The sequence below is a fragment of the Ochotona princeps genome, chromosome 10 (genome assembly GCF_030435755.1).
Source record: "Ochotona princeps isolate mOchPri1 chromosome 10, mOchPri1.hap1, whole genome shotgun sequence".
NCBI lineage: Eukaryota > Metazoa > Chordata > Mammalia > Lagomorpha > Ochotonidae > Ochotona > Ochotona princeps.
In genome coordinates this window covers 66174115-66193221 of record NC_080841.1, presented here as the reverse complement: position 1 = coordinate 66193221, position 19107 = coordinate 66174115, and the positions used below count along the sequence as shown (strand labels likewise).

At 43.5% G+C, this 19107-nt stretch overlaps 1 protein-coding gene across 1 annotated transcript in view; it reads right to left on the bottom strand.

The window, feature by feature from the left end:
* Nucleotides 1-1144: 1144 nt before the first annotated feature.
* Nucleotides 1145-19107, bottom strand: part of LARP4B (La ribonucleoprotein 4B) — a 97701-nt gene continuing 79738 nt past the window's right edge. Inside the window, exons 13-18 of the mRNA XM_058669546.1 lie at nt 18850-19101; nt 13666-13711; nt 8364-8528; nt 7575-7699; nt 7356-7464; nt 1145-5002 (exon numbers count right to left, since the gene is read on the bottom strand). Of these exons, the coding sequence (XP_058525529.1) occupies nt 4715-5002; nt 7356-7464; nt 7575-7699; nt 8364-8528; nt 13666-13711; nt 18850-19101 (985 nt within the window). The 3' untranslated portion in view covers nt 1145-4714. The remainder of the gene's footprint in view (nt 5003-7355; nt 7465-7574; nt 7700-8363; nt 8529-13665; nt 13712-18849; nt 19102-19107) is intronic.

Genomic DNA, 19107 nt, shown 5'->3' with positions numbered 1-19107 from the left:
GGTTCTTGCCCTGTGGCATGTGGCGTGGGTGTGGGAGGTCGGAATGCACTCCTGAAGCTTAGTCTCCTGGACACTGCCAGCTTGCCAGGGCAGGGCTCAGTCTCCTGGTTTGGCTGAGCACTCCCGATGCAAGGCACAAGTTCTACAGATGCTGGGAAGCCAAATGATGAGGCCTCTCTATATGATGGTGACGTAAATGCCTGTAATTCCTGCTCCTGGGGAGAACACATAACCGTAATTCTCAGCAATGTAGATGATGGATGAATTAAGTGCTTTGATGTCCATATAGAAGTAGCAGACACATTATAGTCAGCTGGGAAAGGATCCCGGTGTATTTGGACAGTAACACTATAAATAACAAAGGGACATTAAGTTGATACCGGAAAAAGATAACTTTCAGAAGGCAAAAAAGTAAGTTTAGGTTGCAACCTCAGACAACACAAACACATGCACAATCAAGTCCAGCCAGATTAAGACACTATCTTTATGATTCTCAGTGGGGAAAGACTTCTCAAACAAGACCAAGACTGTCAAACCATAAAAGGGAAAATTGATTAATTTTACTATACAATTAAAAGTTGCTACTCTAAGATAAATGATAAACTGAGCAAAAACATTTGTAACATTTATAACAAAACAGCCAAAATAAAATCAATTCAGTGTGATTATCTAGTCGTTCAACAGGAAACAGAGAGGACAAGGCAATTCACAGAAGAGGGAGATCAGTCAATAGACATCCCAGATAGTGTGGCCAACTGACAGTTTTCACCCATCTTCGCCTGGGGTGGAGCCAGTATCACTAACGTCACTGCTCTAGCTTCATGAAGTGAGAACTCAGTGTCTATTCCAAACAACCTCATGCAGACACGGCAGGGGTGATGGTATCCAGCCAACCCTGATGCAGGGGTGCTTATTTTTGTGGTAAATCACAGACGTGATGACTGTCTTCCCAGGAATATGTGGTTTATAATGCTGCCTCTGAATCCCAACTAGCACCAGGCACAGAGGCCTTTATAACACAAGCAGCTTGGACACCCACGTTTCCTTCTCATTTACAATGATGAAGATACATTAAAAAAATCATTTTTATAAAGGATGTGTTGTGGCAGAACTTTTTAATTTAAAAGAAAATCAAAAGAAAAACTGAACAGTGCCTAAATCTTTATTTTTCATAACCTACATTTTTTTTTCAAATTAGACAGTTTTACACTGAATGACACAAAAGGAAACTTAAATTACCAATAGTTTACATGTAAGCTTGATTCCAGTCTTAATGAAAAGAAGAACAAAAGCAAAAAACCCTCAAGCACGCTTCCATATTACACTCCCATTTTGTGGATTGGCAGCTGTGAGTGCTCCTCAAATCTTCGATTGTCTGCTGCTTTCCGTGTAACAGGCTACAAAGCGCACAAAACCCACAACTCTAACTCACTCAAGAGGATACAAAGACAGGTATGCACCATTAGTCACCTGTTGTGAGACACCGGACCAGTTTTTAAATGTAAACTGCAGACATCCTGACTACTACAGCAACGTAAGACATTCGTTAGACTGGATGATGGCAACCAGGGATGCACCGACAGGGGGACTGATGGCAAACATCATGACACCAACTCGTAAGAAAACAACTACTCCACTAGAAATTCATGTCTGGTGAAACGCGGCCAGGCTTTTATTCCTATATCTCCGGATGGTGAGTTAACACCGCACAATTCACAAGTTAAAATATCATTTGTGATTGCTGTGTCTCTGATTCTGTAACTTGAGGTACTGCTTGGCAGGTGTGAGTGAGGAGGTGTGGGCGGAAGAGGAAGAACAAGTTAAATTTTTTAAAAAAATGTATGAAAGCCACATACTATCAAGCTGTATGTGACATCCCACAGCCTCTGTGTCATCACATCACAGCTTCCTATTGCAAACAACTTCCTTTTTTCTTTTTCTGGGTGGAAAATCTCAAAAGTAGTATCAGACAGGATTTTTTCTTTTTTCTTTTGGACATTAAACAGCTATTTGGCATATCACCTTTGCTTAATTAAAAGAGTGCTATAAAAATCACATCTGAGCAAGGTTTCAGCTCTTGATGCCACAGACTGTCGCTGGCTAAGGGGTAACCGCAATGTACTGACCTTGTCCAAACGGCAGCAGAACCTGCCAAGGCAACCCCTTTCCTGAGTGACGCGCTATGCCACGTGTCCACCTGCCTTCCTGCACGCAGCTCTTAAGAGCTTTACTCTTGCTCACAACCAACCTAGCACAGCTGGCTCTAACCACACACACTATGCTGCTAAGCTCACCCGGCCGGGAAGGACTTCTCATTATTAAAAACCCACTTGGTATTTGGAGTTGAGTGTGGCTGACAATACCTGGGCACCTCCTCCAAAGAAGTGACATGCAGGGCCCAGGTCTCAGAGCGTTTATAGCGTATTAGTAGTCTGGGTTTAAGAGGTCAATAAATTATTTGAGTTTTTGTTCAGCAATCTGACAAACACAAAGAAATTACTTTCCGTGTTCCTTTCACAGGCATCTGACACATACAAGCACTGTGTGTATTTCTACATCTTTGAATAATGACTATTGCTAGGAAGGAAATGGCCAGACACATCAGGCATGCTTTCCTCGGTAGGATAAATCACACTTTGCATTGCATGACTTTAACTTAGCAGATTCTCTTCCACTTTGACTTGAAGGCCCTGCTAGCTTCTGCTGTCTACTACACCATACTTGAAAACCCATTCACATTAGATATGATGAGTATGCCTTTACATACTTGGGAAGAGTATGAAAACACCTGATGGCTTCTAGCACGACTTTCCATTTCCCTTTTGTAGCAAAGAAGCAAAATCAGTTCAGCACACCAGTATGCGGAGGGGGGAAAAAAAAACAACAAACCTCAACAAATTAAAATAATATTCAAACCACAACATTTAGTTTATCTACATCCAGCTCAACATCAACATTTATAATATATCAATAATTTTTATCAGATTTTCTCTGTAGGGTACCTTTTTAATATGTTCTGATTATTTACAACTGTACAAGCAAAGCACACTCCCAAGTGCACATATTTAATACAGTATCAACTATTTGCATTTACAGGATTTTTTCAACAATCTGAAAAAAGATCAACTGTTTTAAGATCCTTAAGGTATATTACAAAAACTACTGCTAGTTCTTGTACTACGGTATGCTTACTCAGTAAAACTAGCGACAGGAGATTCACATGGTAACTGAGTAATTCTGATCCACTCATGCCAACCCAGGGGCCGGTCTCCATGAACTCTAAGCTGTCTTATACAAAAGTTAAGGCAAAGTCATTTTCAAGTTTAAATAAAATTCAAGTCTTTTAAATATTGGATGGAAATAATTTTTTTTTTAAGAAAAAGAAAAAACAAACCTCAGTCTTGTTAAATAACATTTTGTGGAATAAACTGTATGGTTACATGTAGCAGAAAATATTTTAATGTCTGCTGCTTAGAATACTTAAAGAAAAAATTTAGGCATTTTAAAACAAAATAATTTATATTTAAATTTATTATAAACTTGCTAACTTTAGTGCATCCTTGTTCTTCAGAAGTGCAACACTTCCAGAAGTGAATCAATGAGACCCTCGTCTTGGAGGTAAAAAGAGCAACAAAACTTTGTCCTCCACCAGCCAAGGGGGGGAAACCACAAACAGCATTCTCTCACCAGTACAGAATGTTTAAATGCATGTGCTGCTGCAGAGGTTCAGGAAGACTAAACAAGGAGCTGACTAAGCTGAGGACTCTCTGGTGAGAGTGCTAGGGGGACATGGACAGAAATGTGCATGAGCAGGTGCACCTGGCGAGCAGCCAGAGCAGCCAGCTCACAGGGAGCAAGACATCATGGTACAACTTCCTGGCAACGTGTCAGTGGGCAACAAAGTGTATTTTCACATAGGTTCTATTCACAATGTGCTTTGAATCGATTTTACATAATAGCCACTTGAAACTGGAGGGAGAAGCTGGCTACTTGCCGGCAGGACAGCAACACTCTGAGCTTTCATGTTTCTCTAGGGTGCTCAGCAGGTTCATTCCGCCCACTGGATCAAAAAAGGCCTATGTGTACATGTGTACGCATTTTTAAATGCTAACATCACTTGTTAACAGTTTAGATGAAAGCACAGCTCCCATACCAATGTGTTAACGACCTGACAATGCCAAACCAATTTCTTCTCCCCGAAGGTCAAGGCTGCCCTTACCAGCCCTCATCCACTTGTGTGGGCATCTGAGATACACACTTGCAGATCAGTTATTTTTTTTTAAATGAAGTAGCACAGTTCCCTTAATTTAGAAAAACTTACTACAGATAGCTTGCATTCAGAGCCACATGGAGGCTTCATTAAAAAAACAAACAAACAAAAAACCCCCACTAAAACAAAAAACAACATCAATCTGTTGGGATAAATGCATTTTCTATCCTGAAAAAAATCAGACTTATGCATCACCTCCAGTTAAGCACCAACCTAAAATAAGGTTTATATTAATTAAATCCTGAAAAACAGATTTTTCTTTTTTTTTTTTTTTTCAAGAGGGGAAGAATCCGACTCACAGAAGAAAAATAACTTGCAGGCTTTCCATGGGCCTCACATACACTGCAAGTGCCTACCCAGCAACTCATTCTCGTACTTGAGTGGGATGAGTGTTTCGTTTGTGGTTAATACAGCTGTTTGCACCCCCTCTCAGATGCACGGTTTTCACTGAGGAGATTTGGGGGGCGTGTTCTGTTCTCTGTTCAGACGCTTGCCGACAGCCGGGGGCGAGGGCCGGCGTCCTGGCTGCCTCCTCTGGTCCTTGGGGGCTCCGGGAGTGGACTTGAGGCCAGGGGGCTCCCTGTATCTCTCCACTGGCTCAGCAAGCTTCTTCTCCTCCTTCCCACAACCGACAGTGTTCGGCTTTTGTTCTTTTTGCGGCTGCAATGGGGAGGAAGGAGGATCTTTACTTGTTCTCTGACAAATCTCTGCGTAACTGGGCTTTCGCAATTCCTGGAAACACACAAACATGGAATCATGAATCAAACAGTTTCTCCAGGGATGACACGGGAAATAAACCATACTTCCAACAAAAACAAAATTCTCCATTGCAACCAAACAGCCATCATCCCCAGCGCTTTCCTTTTAAACTTCATAGCTCCTATGCAACACCAACTTTCTCTCCAAGAGACCGCTGAAATACCACTTAAAAATGGGTAAAATTAGAAGAAGTGCACGAAAGAAAACTGCTGAAAGAAATCTAAGAAGGGGTCTAAGAAAGAAAGAGAAAAAACTCCTAGGGCCCAGCCCAATAAATCAGTGGCTAAATCCTTGCCTTGCATGTGCCACAATCTCACAGCGGCTCATGTCCTGACTGCTCCACTTCCCACCTAGTTTCTTCCTTGTGGCCTGGGAAAGGAGCCGAGGATGGCCCAAAGCCTTGAGATCCTCCACCGGCACCCACGTGGGGGACCCGGAAGAAGTGCCGGGCTCCTGGCTTCAGATCGGCTTAGCTGTAGTCATTGTGGCCACTTGGGGGAGTGAACCAGCAGACACAGGATTTTTCTCTCTCTGTAACTTTGTCTTTCCAGCAAAAATAAATAAATCTTGAGAGCCTCATTGATGTTTAAAAAAAAAAAAAGAAATTTCTAGAAAGATACACAAATACTGCTTTCTCTTGTATTTCCTTTAGCACACAAGGCAAGCCTTCACCAATGGAAGGCTCTGAGGGGGTGGGTCTTTTTCACACTAGTTAAGACACCACTTGGGACAACTGAACTCAGAGTGCTTGGGTTCAAGTCTCGCTTCTGCTTTAATGTCACCTTCCCGTCTTTGCAACAGCAAATGGTGGCTCAAAAAGGTAGGTCCTGGGCCTGGCGGCATGGCCTAGTGGCTAAAGTCCTCGCCTTGAAAGCCCCGGGATCCCATATGGGCGCCGGTTCTAATCCCGGCAGCTCCACTTCCCATCCAGCTCCCTGCTTGTGGCCTGGGAAAGCAGTTGAGGATGGCCCAATGCATTGGGAGCCTGCACCCGCGTGGGAGACCCGGAAGAGGTTCCAGGTTCCCGGCTTCAGATCGGCGCGCATCGGCCCGTTGCGGCTCACTTGGGGAGTGAATCATCGGACGGAAGATCTTCCTCTCTTTCTCTCTCCTCCTCTGTGTATATCTGGCTGCAATAAAAATGAATAAATCTTTAAAAAAAAAAAAGGTAGGTCCTTACCACCTCATAGGAGAGAGTTCCAAGGATCCTGGCTTTAGTCGGACCTACTCTCCTCACTTGAAGAATGAACCAGGGGAGGAAAGATCTCTGTCTGTCCCTTTCTCTGCCTATCAAATAACATAAAAGACATAAAATTGAGAAAGAGGGGGGCCAGTGCCATGACATAACAGGCTAAGCCTCTGCCTGAGGTGCTGGTATCCCATATGGGGACCAGTTCATGTCCCAGCTGCTCCACTTTCACTCCAGTTCCCTGAATATGGCCTGGGAAAGCAGCAGAGGATGGCTCAAGTCCTCGGACCCGTGTCCCAACATGGGAGACCTGGAAGATTCTGGCACCAGTTTGATTGTTTTGGTTGTTACTGCCATCAGCGGGTGACCCAGCAATGGAAGATCTCCATCTCCTCTCTAACTGTGCCTTTCAGGTAAAAATAAATATTAAAATCTTTCCATTTTTGCTAGTTCTTTTTATTTTATTTATTTAAAGGCAGGAAGAAGAGAATGAGGAAGCAGCCGAAGGAGGAGGGAGGAAAGGAAGGAAAGAAAACAAGAGAAACCTTCCCTCTGCTGGCGCCGAATGGCCACAAGAGCAGCAGTTGGGCCAGGTGGAAGTCAGGAACTAGGAACTCCATCTGGGTCCCCCATATGAGCAGTGGGAACCCAAGTTCCTATACTTTCAATCACTTCTCCTCAGGTACATTAGCAGGGAGGTAGATTAGAAGCACAGTAGCTGTGACTCAAACCAACACCCCAATATGGGATGTGGACGTCCCAAGTACCACAGTACCTATCCCAGTTTTGCTTAATTCTTCAACACACAAGACGCAAACTTACAGTTAAGTATTAAATTGGGCATCAATTCTATGGAACAAGAGAAACTAGGATCTTGCTATCACCCAAGAAAACTATCAACCAACACTGAAATTAAGATGATGTTATGGTTGTGAGAAACCACCAGAGCAGTTAATGGCATATACTGGCAAATGTTCTGGACATTTCATAGAGGAAACACAACATGAACAGACACAAACAAAAATCCATGAAATTCCACTTGTTTGTTTAAAGATTCAGTGCACGCAGAAGGCTGTAACTTTCCATCACACCAGGGGCTATGTGATTGCTGTATGAGGGCAGAGGCTGGCTACTTACTGTGGCAGCTCCATTCACCTGCACTGATTTACATGCAGTTGTAGGAAGGACAGAAGGGACTCTGTCCACACTGTGGGTTTCCCTCTGCTTTTCTACCACCTTGGGATCCCTGTTTTAAAAAAAAAAAAAAATGCCACCAGATCCATGAACTTCAGGCAACATCACAGGTTACTGAAATAAGTAAACACCAAAAAATGTTGGCAGAACATGAATACTCACTCAGGTAAATGGGCTGGGGAAGGGGATCGTTCATATGTTGCTGATACAGCACAAGAAGCCGGCAGCGAGGGCTCTCTGGGGACCACTACAGGAATAGTGTTTGTACTTGCGTCTGCATTGAGGCTCTGAAAAACAGCAGTTAGTTGACAACAAAAAGCATTTGTCAGATCTTTGCCCAAGGGGTTATGGGTCTAATACAACTACGGAGAGCTCTAAATCCTCCCCAATGTTGCTTTCTGTCTTCTGGTTGGGATAGTAGATTGAGGGTGGGGAGGTGATGTTGTCACGGTGGAGTGAGACACATGGTGATCTGATGAATAGCATTAGGCAGCATAAGGGATGCACGCCACCAGGACCACTCCACAAGACCTTTCTGGTCCTTGGTAGAATGTTTGCTAAGAGGGAAGGAAATGTCTCTTCAGACTCTGAAGAAGCTTCAGCACAAATTCTGGCATTAGAACAAGTCCCTCCTTCAACTCATTACCTGCAATAGGACCGAGAGATAATGGGAAGAAACACGCTTCCACTTGTACATACAGTTCATATGAATTCTTGGAAGGGTGATCCCTGCTGCTAAGAGCATCAAGAGCCACTGATATTGCAGGGAGGTGATCCCATACTTTGTGCCACCTGTCTCATGCCCCACTTCTGTGGGAACTCTGCAAATCACTAAACTCTTTAAACTGTTCATGACTATTAAAAAATGCATATAAAGAGCTCGATGAAATGCTTGGCAAAACAAACAAAAACCAGTGCTCTGTAACTTTAGACTTCTTATCTGCACCTTACCCTTTCTTTTGATGATCCAATTATTAAGTTGGTTAGTCTGTTGTCAAACAAGTCCTCTGTCTTCAAATTGCCGGCAGCTCCAGGTAGTGGTGGGAAGTTGGACAGACCCAGTTCAAAGCTTGGTGATGGAGGCTTTGGTGGTGTTGGAGACTGAGTTTGGCTGCTCTGCAACAGAACAACACTCTGTAAAGTCACACAAGGATGAAAACAGCACAAGAGTAAGACAAACAATCTTCCGATTTCCACACTGGTCTAAGAAGTCTATGAGCAAACACTGCATGGATAATCCAACCATTTGTAGGCTTCACCCCACAATCAGATGTTGTTTATTATATAACTTCAGTCATCCAAGGTAGACCCCTGAATCTGAACTTTTAAGACCAGTCAGTGCTGGCCAAGAGGTGTGTCACAAAAGACATGTAACAGGCACTGTACATGATGCAGGCCCTCTGAAATCCAGTGTATTGAATCAGCTGGCAGAATCTGGGCAAAGACAACAGGTATGTATGCCAAGCACAGAATAGCTGTTAAAAACAAAGGCAATGCTATAAAATAACAGACACTATCAGACAGAAATTGTAACAGCCCAAGTACAGACCTCATCCTTATTTACCTCCAGACAAATAGTGTGTGAGTATACCATTGTGTACATAGTTTAAAAACAAAGCAACAATACACTTTCTCTACTTGATAAGCTGTGTGTGAAATTCTGCATAGATGTTCATTAAAAAAAAAAAAAAAACAGATTAGCAGTAGCCAAAGGCAGACAGAGGGGCTCTGGTTACCTGAAAGCTGACTTACTGGGACACGGTGTCAGATAACACACTCTTATCAGATTCTTTGACTCCAAGAAAGTAAACTCTGTATAACAATGCCCCTTGTCATTTATAAGTTCAAGATCTCAGTAGAAAGGCAATGATATATTTTATTGAGAAACTATTGAAATTACTTTAATAAATTAGAACATTTTGCTAAGTATCTAATTCCTTGGTTTAAAGATATAAGGTATAGAAACAAACAAGAAAATGAGTTCATGTTTATGTGAAATTTGACTACTACTTTACTTGGAAGGCTGAGCTACCATGATCAGAAAGTGAAGCTATTTGGCCTGGCGCGATAGCGTAGTGGTTAAAGTCCTCGCCTTCAACGCACTGGGATCCCATATGGGCGTTGGTTCTAATCCTGGCAGCTTGTGGCCTGGGAAGGCAGCTGAGGCTTTGGGACCCTGCACCTGATGTGGGACACCTGAAAGACGCTTTGGATTGGCTCAGCTCCAGCCGTTGCAGCTGCTTGGGGAGTGAACCATCAGACGGAGGATGCTCCTCTCTGACACTCCTCCTCTCTGTATATCCGCCTTTCCAACAAAAATAAATAAATCTAAAAAAAAAGAAAGAAAGAAAGGGCCCAGTGCCGTGGCCTAGTGGCTAAAGTCCTCGCCTTGAATGCGCCCCGGGATCCCATATGGGCACCGGTTCTAATCCCGGCAGCTCCACTTCCCATCCAGCTCCCTGCTTGTGGCCTGGGAAAGCAGTCGAGGACAGCCCAAGGCTTTGGCACCCTGCACCTGCGTGGGAGACCCGGAAGAGGTTCCAGGTTCCTGGCTTCGGATCGGCAAGCACCGGACGGTTACAGCTCACTTAGGGAGTGAATCATCGGACGTAAGATCTTCCTCTCTGTCTCTCCTCTCTGTATATCTGACTTTGTAATAAAAATAAATAAATCTTTAAAAAACATATAATCTAATGGAGCTATAAATTACAGACAATATCACCTCAAAATACTTTTTGGAGGCTTCTTAAAAACACAGCGGAGATCAGCACTGCAATAAAGAGGATTAAGCAACTCTGTTCAGCACCAGCATCCCACATGGATGCCAGACTGATTCCTGGCTACTTCACTTTCATTCTGGCTCCTTATTAATGTGCTTGGGAAAGCAGTGGGAGATGGCCCAAACGGCAGCGTCCTTGTACCCACGTGGGGAACCTATTCAGAAGTTCCTGGCTTGGGCCTGGCGGCGTGGTAGCCTAGTGGCTGAAGTCCTCGCCTTGAATGTGCTGGGATCCCATATAGACACCAGTTCTAACCCCGGCAGCCCTACTTCCCATCCAGCTCCCTGTTCGTGGCCTGGGAAAGCAGTCGAGGATGGCCCAAAGCCTTGGGACCCTGCACCCGTGGGGGAGACCTGGAGGAAGTTCCTGGTTCCTGGCTTTGGATTGGGGCAACACCGGCCGTTGCGGTCACTTGGGGAGTGAATCATCGGATGGAAGATCTTCCTCTCTGTCTCTCCCTCTCTCTGTATATGTGACTTTCCAATAAAAATAAAACAAAGCTTTAAAAAAAAAAAAGAAGTTCCTGGCTCCTGGCTTTGGCCTGGGCCAGTACTAGCTGTTCTGACCATTTTAGGGAGTGAAGCAACAAATAGAAGACCTCTCTCTATAACTCAACCTTTCAGATGAGTAAGATAATTTTTTAAAAGTGTATGTTTCAGAGATGAATACAACTTTGCAAAAGATAAGTGCTTTTGGACAATTTCCAACATTTACTAAGCCTTGATTTTTAGGAGCTGAAGAGACAGCAGCAAGCAGCTAGATGCCAGAGCCTGCAGACAGAGCTGGACGCTGAAGGCAGCATTCACAAGTTTTCAGGATCTGAATGCCTTGGAGTGAGGCATGAATGTCATTCCTAGTACTAAGGGGCTGGTCAGGTCCAAAATCTCACAATTTATTACTATATATATATACTTTTGAACAAATGGCATAGTTTCTATAATAAAGGTAATATCTGAGTCATATTGTTCTACTTCTAACTGGTACACGGGTTTCAGCACACAAATGAAACAAAATATAATCAAACCAAACCAAAACAGACATGCCTAAGGACCATGTCAGGGCAAGCAGACAATGCCAGCAGGTTTTATGATAGATAATCAGAAGAAACCAGTGTGGTTATTCTAAATGGTCACCGGAATTCACGGATTCCGGCTGCAATTAACCAATACATATTGTCTCACCAAATGGTCCACTAGATCATGCCACAATGTTCTCCCATTCCTTGAATTTGAAAAGTCTCATACCAACCTCCATTAAGCCCTGCACAAATATTCTCTACTGAAGAAACTGCACACAGAACCCAAGAAAAAAATGGCCATGTCATATGCACTTACCACTCACTAATTTGCTACTGATTTTTGAGTTTGTCTTGTGTCTAAGTCATAGCAGAAGGCAACAGCATTTTGTACCAAGTGGATACATGTTAAAATGCTTTAAGTGGGGGCCAGCATCACGACATACCTGGGTAAGCTGCTGTCTCTGATGCTGGCATCCTACATGGACATAGGTGTGAGTTCTGACTGCCTCACTTCCAACTCAACACCCCTCCTCCACCGCTAATGCTCCTGGAAGAGCAGTGGAAGATGACGGCCCAGGTGCGTGGGCTCCTGCCAACACAGTGGGAGGCCCTGAGAGGGTTCTGAGCTGCTGCAGCCACTTGGGAGTGAACCAACAGATGGAAAGTTCTCTCTAGCCCCTACCTTTCAAACAATTAATTCCTTTAAAAATTAGCATCAAATGGAAAGTGCTGTCCAGCAAATTCCTCCACAGGAGGAACTTTCTAATTGCCAACACTGCTAGCTGTCCTGCAGCTTCCTATAACTAAAGTTTTGCTTTTGGCAAGTTCCTATCCCACAGCCATTAATCATGGTCCCAATGTTTGAAGTAGAGAATTCAAGATTCAGCGCCCAGTTTTAAGCCATGTACAGTTCTGAGCGGAATGCAAATTTCTCACACTGCTTCACTACATCTTTGCCAGGCAGTGAGTCATCCCTCTGTCCAGCACATTCAGGTTGTGTAGTACTGTGCTGGTTAGTCACTTGGCAGCAACCTCAGTTTTAGTGGTAGCAGTGATTGTGGTGACATAGTCCACATTCAAGTTCATAACGGCCAAAGTGCAATCTGGTGAGGCCGGCTACTCTGATTTGCCGCAGAGAAGCTGGAAGCTGCTGCTTAACTTAAAGTGAAAAGACGAAAGTTTCTAATTTACCAAGAAATCTATCTGGAAAATCATGAAGAAGGAAAATGAAATCTTCATGATTTTTGCTGCTATAGTTCGAACAGTGCAGGAAAAGGTTAATGGAGATGCAGAGAAAAACCAAATTGCAAAACTCTTTAAGGTGAGAGTTTAGCCACTGAGCCCCATCATGTTGGGTCCATCTGCCTTTCCAATAAAGACAAATAAATCTTAAAAAACAAATAAAAAAAACAGGGTGGGGTGGGAGGAGGAGGCAGCGCTAACTTGACAGCCCTTCCCTGAGAAACTGTAAACAGGATAAAGGCTAGACAGCATACACACTAGATGACTCCAAAACCACACCCAGGACCCCTCCTCCAAGATCAACTCTATTATTTTGGGGACCTTGAGTCTTAGGCTCAACCTGAACTTAAGTTCTTGGCTGGCTTCCACTCTCTTCAAAAGATCTCCTTTTTTCTCCTATGATAAACTTTTGCTGTTACACTTAAGATCTGTGGAGCTGCATTTGAGGCTGAGGCATTTTCCGAGGTCCAGAAGAATCTGTACCTTGGTCCTTACCTTTCTACACTCTACTCTCACAATATGCTTAGGGAGACGGAAAAGGGATTGATACCACTTGCTACTTCAGTATTTCAGGCTTTCATGGAGGGTCTTGGAACAGATCCCCAAGAATCACAGTGGCAGGGGAGGCACTACAGTTGGCCTACCCTAGCAGAGTAACTGTTCTGGACCCCAGCATGCAGACTGTACCATGGAAAAATGCTAGGGAAACTAACAGTTCCAACATGCACTCTTCAGACTAGCAAAAATCAGTTACTATTCAATGGATATCATAGTAAGAGAAAAAATCTGGGCCCAGTGTGATGGCTCAGTGGCTGAATCCTGGCCTTGCATGTGCCAGGATCCCACATGGGTACCTGTTCGTGTCCTGGCTACCCCACTTCCTACCCAGCTCCCTGCTTGTGGCCTCGGAAGGTAGTGGAGGACGGCCCAAAGCCCGGGGCCTGGCACCCGTGAGGGAGACCTGGAAAAGGCTCCTGATAGGCTCAGCTCCAGGTGCTGCAGCCACCTGGGGAATGGACCAGCGGACAGAGGATCTTTCTCTGTTTTTCCATATGTCTAATCTGCCTTCCCAATAAAAATAAATCTCAAAAAAAAATTTTTTTGAAATACCGTTTCTTATGTCTTAACTTTTATTCATTCAATTACATATCACCTTTAATTAGTAGGCAGTTAGACTTGAATGTCATAGAAGTAACATGCTTAATGTACTTACCGTAAACTTCTCCTCTCTTTTCTTTCTATAGCCAAAGGAATTCTTCCTAGAGGAGCAGAAAGCAAAACACTGTTATTTCCCCACTGACCACACAATTTTTTGTTGTGTATACGTTTGTGCTCACATATTTCAAGTATGCATCAATTTACAGTCATTGCTACTTTGTAACCATTCCAAAACTGACCTGAAACTTTAAAAATCTAAGTATAACTGCGAATCTCATGTATTAATATTCTTTAAAAACAGCAACTCATGTGATAGGCAAACATTGTGGCAGAGTGGGATAAGCGCCACCTGCAGTGCCTGATGGAGTCCATGCAGTAGGTGTGTATAACACAAAGGTGTGAAGAGAACAGCTCCCTGACTGGCAGGGCCCGGGGAGCTACCAGCTGCTTAGCAGGGCTGAGTGGATTCATCTCTGACCACCTTGACGCAGTTTTCACTCCCCTTCGCATGGGCACTCAACCACCCCACTAAGAATTTTGTAATCTATTGAGGCATTGTCTGCCCCTGTGAGATGGCTTTTACAACCAATGTGAGCTTAAGAGTTAATGTTACTGAGGATGTCCTGGTGAGTGGGCCTTTAACTACACATAGGAGTATAATTAAGTCTGTGCTGTTTACCCATTGCCATAAAATCTGGCCCAGATATTTAGCATGCTTTCTGGGAAATGGCTTGATAAGAGGGACCCTAAAAGTTATCCTGTTACTGTGACCCTAAAGGTCATTCTGCTATGACAAAGAATATAGTTACTGTGACCCTAAAGGCCATACTGCTATGACGAAGAATATAGCTACTGTAACCCTGAAGCCTATCCTGCTAAGGCAAAAAAATATGGTTACTGTGGTCTTAAAGGGTAGCCTGTCCTTGCAATTCTTTAGAATATAGAAAATGTAGCTGTTTTAGTTGTTTTCATAAATTTTTAGCTAGAGGAAATGCAGGGTGATTTCACTAACATCATAAAGATATATTTTTGATTATTGTTTGATCACTTATGAAGTTGTAGAGCCTGCAGTTGTAGAGGAATGTAATGTTTATAACTTTTTGTCTTAGATTTTCATGTTTTTTCTCTCTTGATGTATTTCTCCCATTTAGTGATAGATAAGTTGAATAAGAATTGTATTAGGAGTGTATTACTGTATAAGATGTGTTGTCTACTAAGAAACTCTTGGTTGCAACGTTGGAATGGATAATGCTTTGTCTAATACTGAAACAATTTGTGGAATTGTCTTTGGAAACACTCATCCATTGTAGAGTTGAAACTTAAATAGAGTAACTTAGCTCATTGCTAACTGCAATTCTTTCCGCCGTTTTTACCCTTGCTTTACTTGTTTGGTTAACAAACTGTGAGCTTACAGACCTATGGCCAACTAATGTCAATAACCCCGATCCCCATAGACCAAGGCCCCAGTCCTTTTAACTCATACGTAATTCAAGGTAGGGGTCTGGTTGACACAGATGGCGCCTAGGTTATAGCCCAGACCTGAGGAGAGCAGATGAAGACTGGCAAGCCAAGATAAGCCAGGAATGTGGAATCCTTCCTCAATCATTTCTCAAAAAGTTGTAAATTGTGTCCCCCTGAAGCTATGTCAATATGCCCCTAAGAAAAAACTTTGTACTGCTTCTGTATAAATAAAGTGGACAGCTTTCTCGCTTTGTCCACTATGATCAAGGAATCTGGTGGTCCGTCTCCTTTCTTTCTCTCTTCACGCCTCATCCACGCACCCTTCCCGAGCTCCGAACCTCGGCCGGAGCTGGACTCCGGCAAGTGCCCGTTCAAATCCTGGGTGCTCCATTTCTTGAGCCCCTGCAATCCAGGTGGGATGGAGTCCTGGTCCCTGACTTCACTCAGCCTGCCCAGTTCTGACTGCTGTGGCCCTTGAGGACTGAAACAGTAGCTGGACTGCCTACTTTTCTCTCACACTGTCTCTCAAATAAGTAACTCTTTAAAAATCAAAAACAAAACATATATAAAAAAACTTTATGAGAAGTTTTAAATTTTATGTTCATATAGGAAAAATAAAAGGAAAAGATTTACTGACAGGATTAACCTAAGGACTACTTGACATTTTCTAAACATAGGAATACTCATTCAGTTGGAGTGATGCAGAATAAATAACAACTTGTTTGACAATGGTAGTGAAGAGTTATCAAATGCACATCCCTTCAGTGCTACTGTTTCAATGGCTTAGGTCTCACCACAAAGGATCTCTAAAATCAAGCACTTCCTAGCTGTACTTCTGGACAGTATCCCAGATGTCTAACAGCAACGCTGGAACACATATTCTAGTTTTGAAGTGGTGACCTCATACTGGGCCTTTATGGTGCTAAGATGCCTAAGACACTTGCCCTGGAGTTATGGATTACTTTCAACTTACAACTTTATTTATTTATCCATTATTTTAACTGAACACAAAGACTTCCCAAGGGCTTTGCCTAAAAGGACTTCAAAAAGTTCATGCAGAAATGGAATGGAAAGGAAGGTGTAAGAGCTGGCATTGTGGTACAGTGGATTAAGCCACCACTTGCAAGGTTGGCACTTCCTGAGTCTAGCTCAAATCCTAGCTATTCTGCTTCTGATCCGCTTCCTTTTCATGCACCAGAGAAATCACCAGAGCACAGACCAAGTACTGGGATGCTGCTAGAGCCGTAGAACTGGATGGAGCTCTGGGCTCCTGGATTTTGTGGCCATTTAGGGACTGAACCAGAGAATGCGAGATCTCGCTTTTTCACATAGTCACTGTCTCCTGTCTTCTTCTTTTCCTAGTCTAACTAACTTACAAAAAAAATAAGACAGGTTTATTGAGCTGTAAGAAAAAGTTATCAATGCATATAAGGGACTTTTAAAAGTTTATTTAAGTGTGCACTATGAAAAAAATGATTAATTTCAACTTTTTTCAAAATACATTTGTCTTTATATTTTTTTTCCATGAATTTTTGGAAGCACCCTCACAATACATAAGCTTGAAAGGGGATTAGAGATAATCACAAATGACTTTACAGAAAACAAATAAGCAGTCTTATCTAAGATGACAAAGTTAACAAGCACAATGAGCTTCGATCCCTCAACTTCTCCGCCAAGTATGGGACACTCTATGAACCTTTGCACTAACCCTTTGACAAGAAGCATGACACAAGCCTTCAGGATTTTGGAATAAAGTCAGGCCACCTCCTGCAGAAAAATCTGTGCTCTTTTGAATGCAGCAAACAATTTTGGAAATAGCTCCTGGCTTTCTATTAGACCCTCGCTGAGACTACATGCCTGACTATGGGGACACCAAGTGACAAGTTATCACAGATGCAACACGAATCTCTAAAAAGCTGAGCACAAATATTAACCACTGACTGCTGTACAGTGACTCAATGACCAGTGCTCCCTGCCTGTGGCAACACGGAGTCTGTGATGGGTCTGGATCACAGACAGGCACACAGAGGTGGCCTCAGGATGACACCCTCCCGGGAGCATTCCTGAGAACCACTGGGTCAGGAAATCCTCTTAGCATGCAGAACTCTAGATGTATTATGTCTGGGCGTGGAAGTGGTACAAAGAATAGACTTGAGCTGGCTCAAGAGCAGGCAGCTTTGGTACTAGCCGGATGAAAGACCTTTAGGAGCTGGAATTTAAAGACTAACAATAAGGAGACTGAGGAGAATGGGTGTGGGATGGACAGTGTGAGCATCTGAGTGGCTGTTATTCAAAGAAGAAGGACAAGTCACATACAGGTTTGACACAGGGGCAGCCCTTCACCAGGCAGCCTGCTCATACCTACGGACAGTGTCTGGCCACAGTGGCTCTAGTCCCTGGACAAGCACAAGTTTCACTTGTTAGAAGAGACACGTGTCTGAGATATAGACCTGAATACCATGGGGGTCTAGCAGCACCACTCTGAGCATTCTGTGTGATCAGCAGTTGATCTACAAACAGTAGCAGCAGCACCCTGAGGTGGCAGGCCAACTCGGGGCCTACTGGTTATCAGACCCCATCACTGCGAACACAGAAAAGCCAAGTAAGGACAGCTCTGGGAGGAAGCAGTTGTGGGTGGTCTCAACGTGTTGTGGCCCAGTGCAGTCCCACAGACAAAGGCACAGTTCTGGCACCAGGAAGAGAAATCCCTGTTAGACTGCAGGCTCGTGCTTTCTGTCCTTAGAACTCTGAATGCTGCTGGTTTGGGCATCTCACACTTATAACAGAAATGGAAACAGCCACCTGGCACTTGGTGTTCCCCAGTCTCCTGAATGCAGTGAGGGTAAAATTCAGGTGACTGTTGTAGGTGGGGGAGGGAGAAGCATGGCTGGATCTCGGGTGTCCTGTGGAGTGCCTCTTATCCAGTCCCACCCCCAGTGGAGAAATAAGGTGGCACATGACCACCGTGGGTCAATTCCCTCATGAAGAGACCTCATTCACCCTTCTTGAGGTAATCTTGCCACTTCTCAAGACACAATGCTAAGAGCAAGAAGAAAGTTACAAGTACTGGCTATGGCTTCACGGAGTTACAAAAACTAGATTGTGAAAACTAAGACATGTTCCTAGGCTTGCTGTATATACTTATCAGCATATGTTAGCTCTTCTGTTTTATTATTTGTGCTTGCCATCCTTAAATTAGTTTATTCAGGCAATAGCATGACTTCCTTGATGTGGGGCAAGGTAGGCTCTATTTCGGTAATATCTGTATCTGTTAGGCAAAGGCATAAACTTGTCATTGCTCCCTTTTGGAGGTTCAAATACTGATGAAGGATCCTCACTGGTTAACAGGCTACTCTCTCTCAGCTTCAAACCTGCTTTAGAGTAATTTGTCATGATAACATGCCCGAGATTCTGCAAACCCTATTTTCCTCACTAAGAGCTGGAAAGAAAACAAGGCAAGGAAACCATTTGACAAAGCTTGGAAGGCACCCCTTTGCCAGGGGCAGAGACCTGGAGGGCCAGTGACAACCACCAAAGTGAAACTGCAGGCACAAACAATGAAGTCTGGGTGCTGATAAGCTCCAAAGTCTCTTCAAATGACAGTGACCTCGATTGCTGAACTTCATCTACAATCCTCATGGAACAATTTTGTTTTATAGAAAAGATATGATTTAAATAGTAAATTCTTGGATGTTTATTGTCTTCAGTTTGAATTTCTGTGATACATTTAAACATTAGTAGTTTATGACACATTCAGCAAAACATGCAAACTACTCACCTTCCTCTCCCTAAACCAGGAGAAGATTCAAGACTACCTGGCTCCACACGTCCCGTTCCTATCTCTCTCTTGGCATAAGCTGAAGGGTTTTGTATTCGTGTTCTTGTTTGCCCTGTTTGCCTGGTCTGTGAGCTCCGGACACCATTAATTAATCGATCTGCAGTAAAGTTAAATATTGAAGGACTTTCTAGCAGCCCAGGTCCTCTCTCTGTACTCGGAATCGCATGGCGCAGGTGAGACTTAGTAGGATTCCTGAAA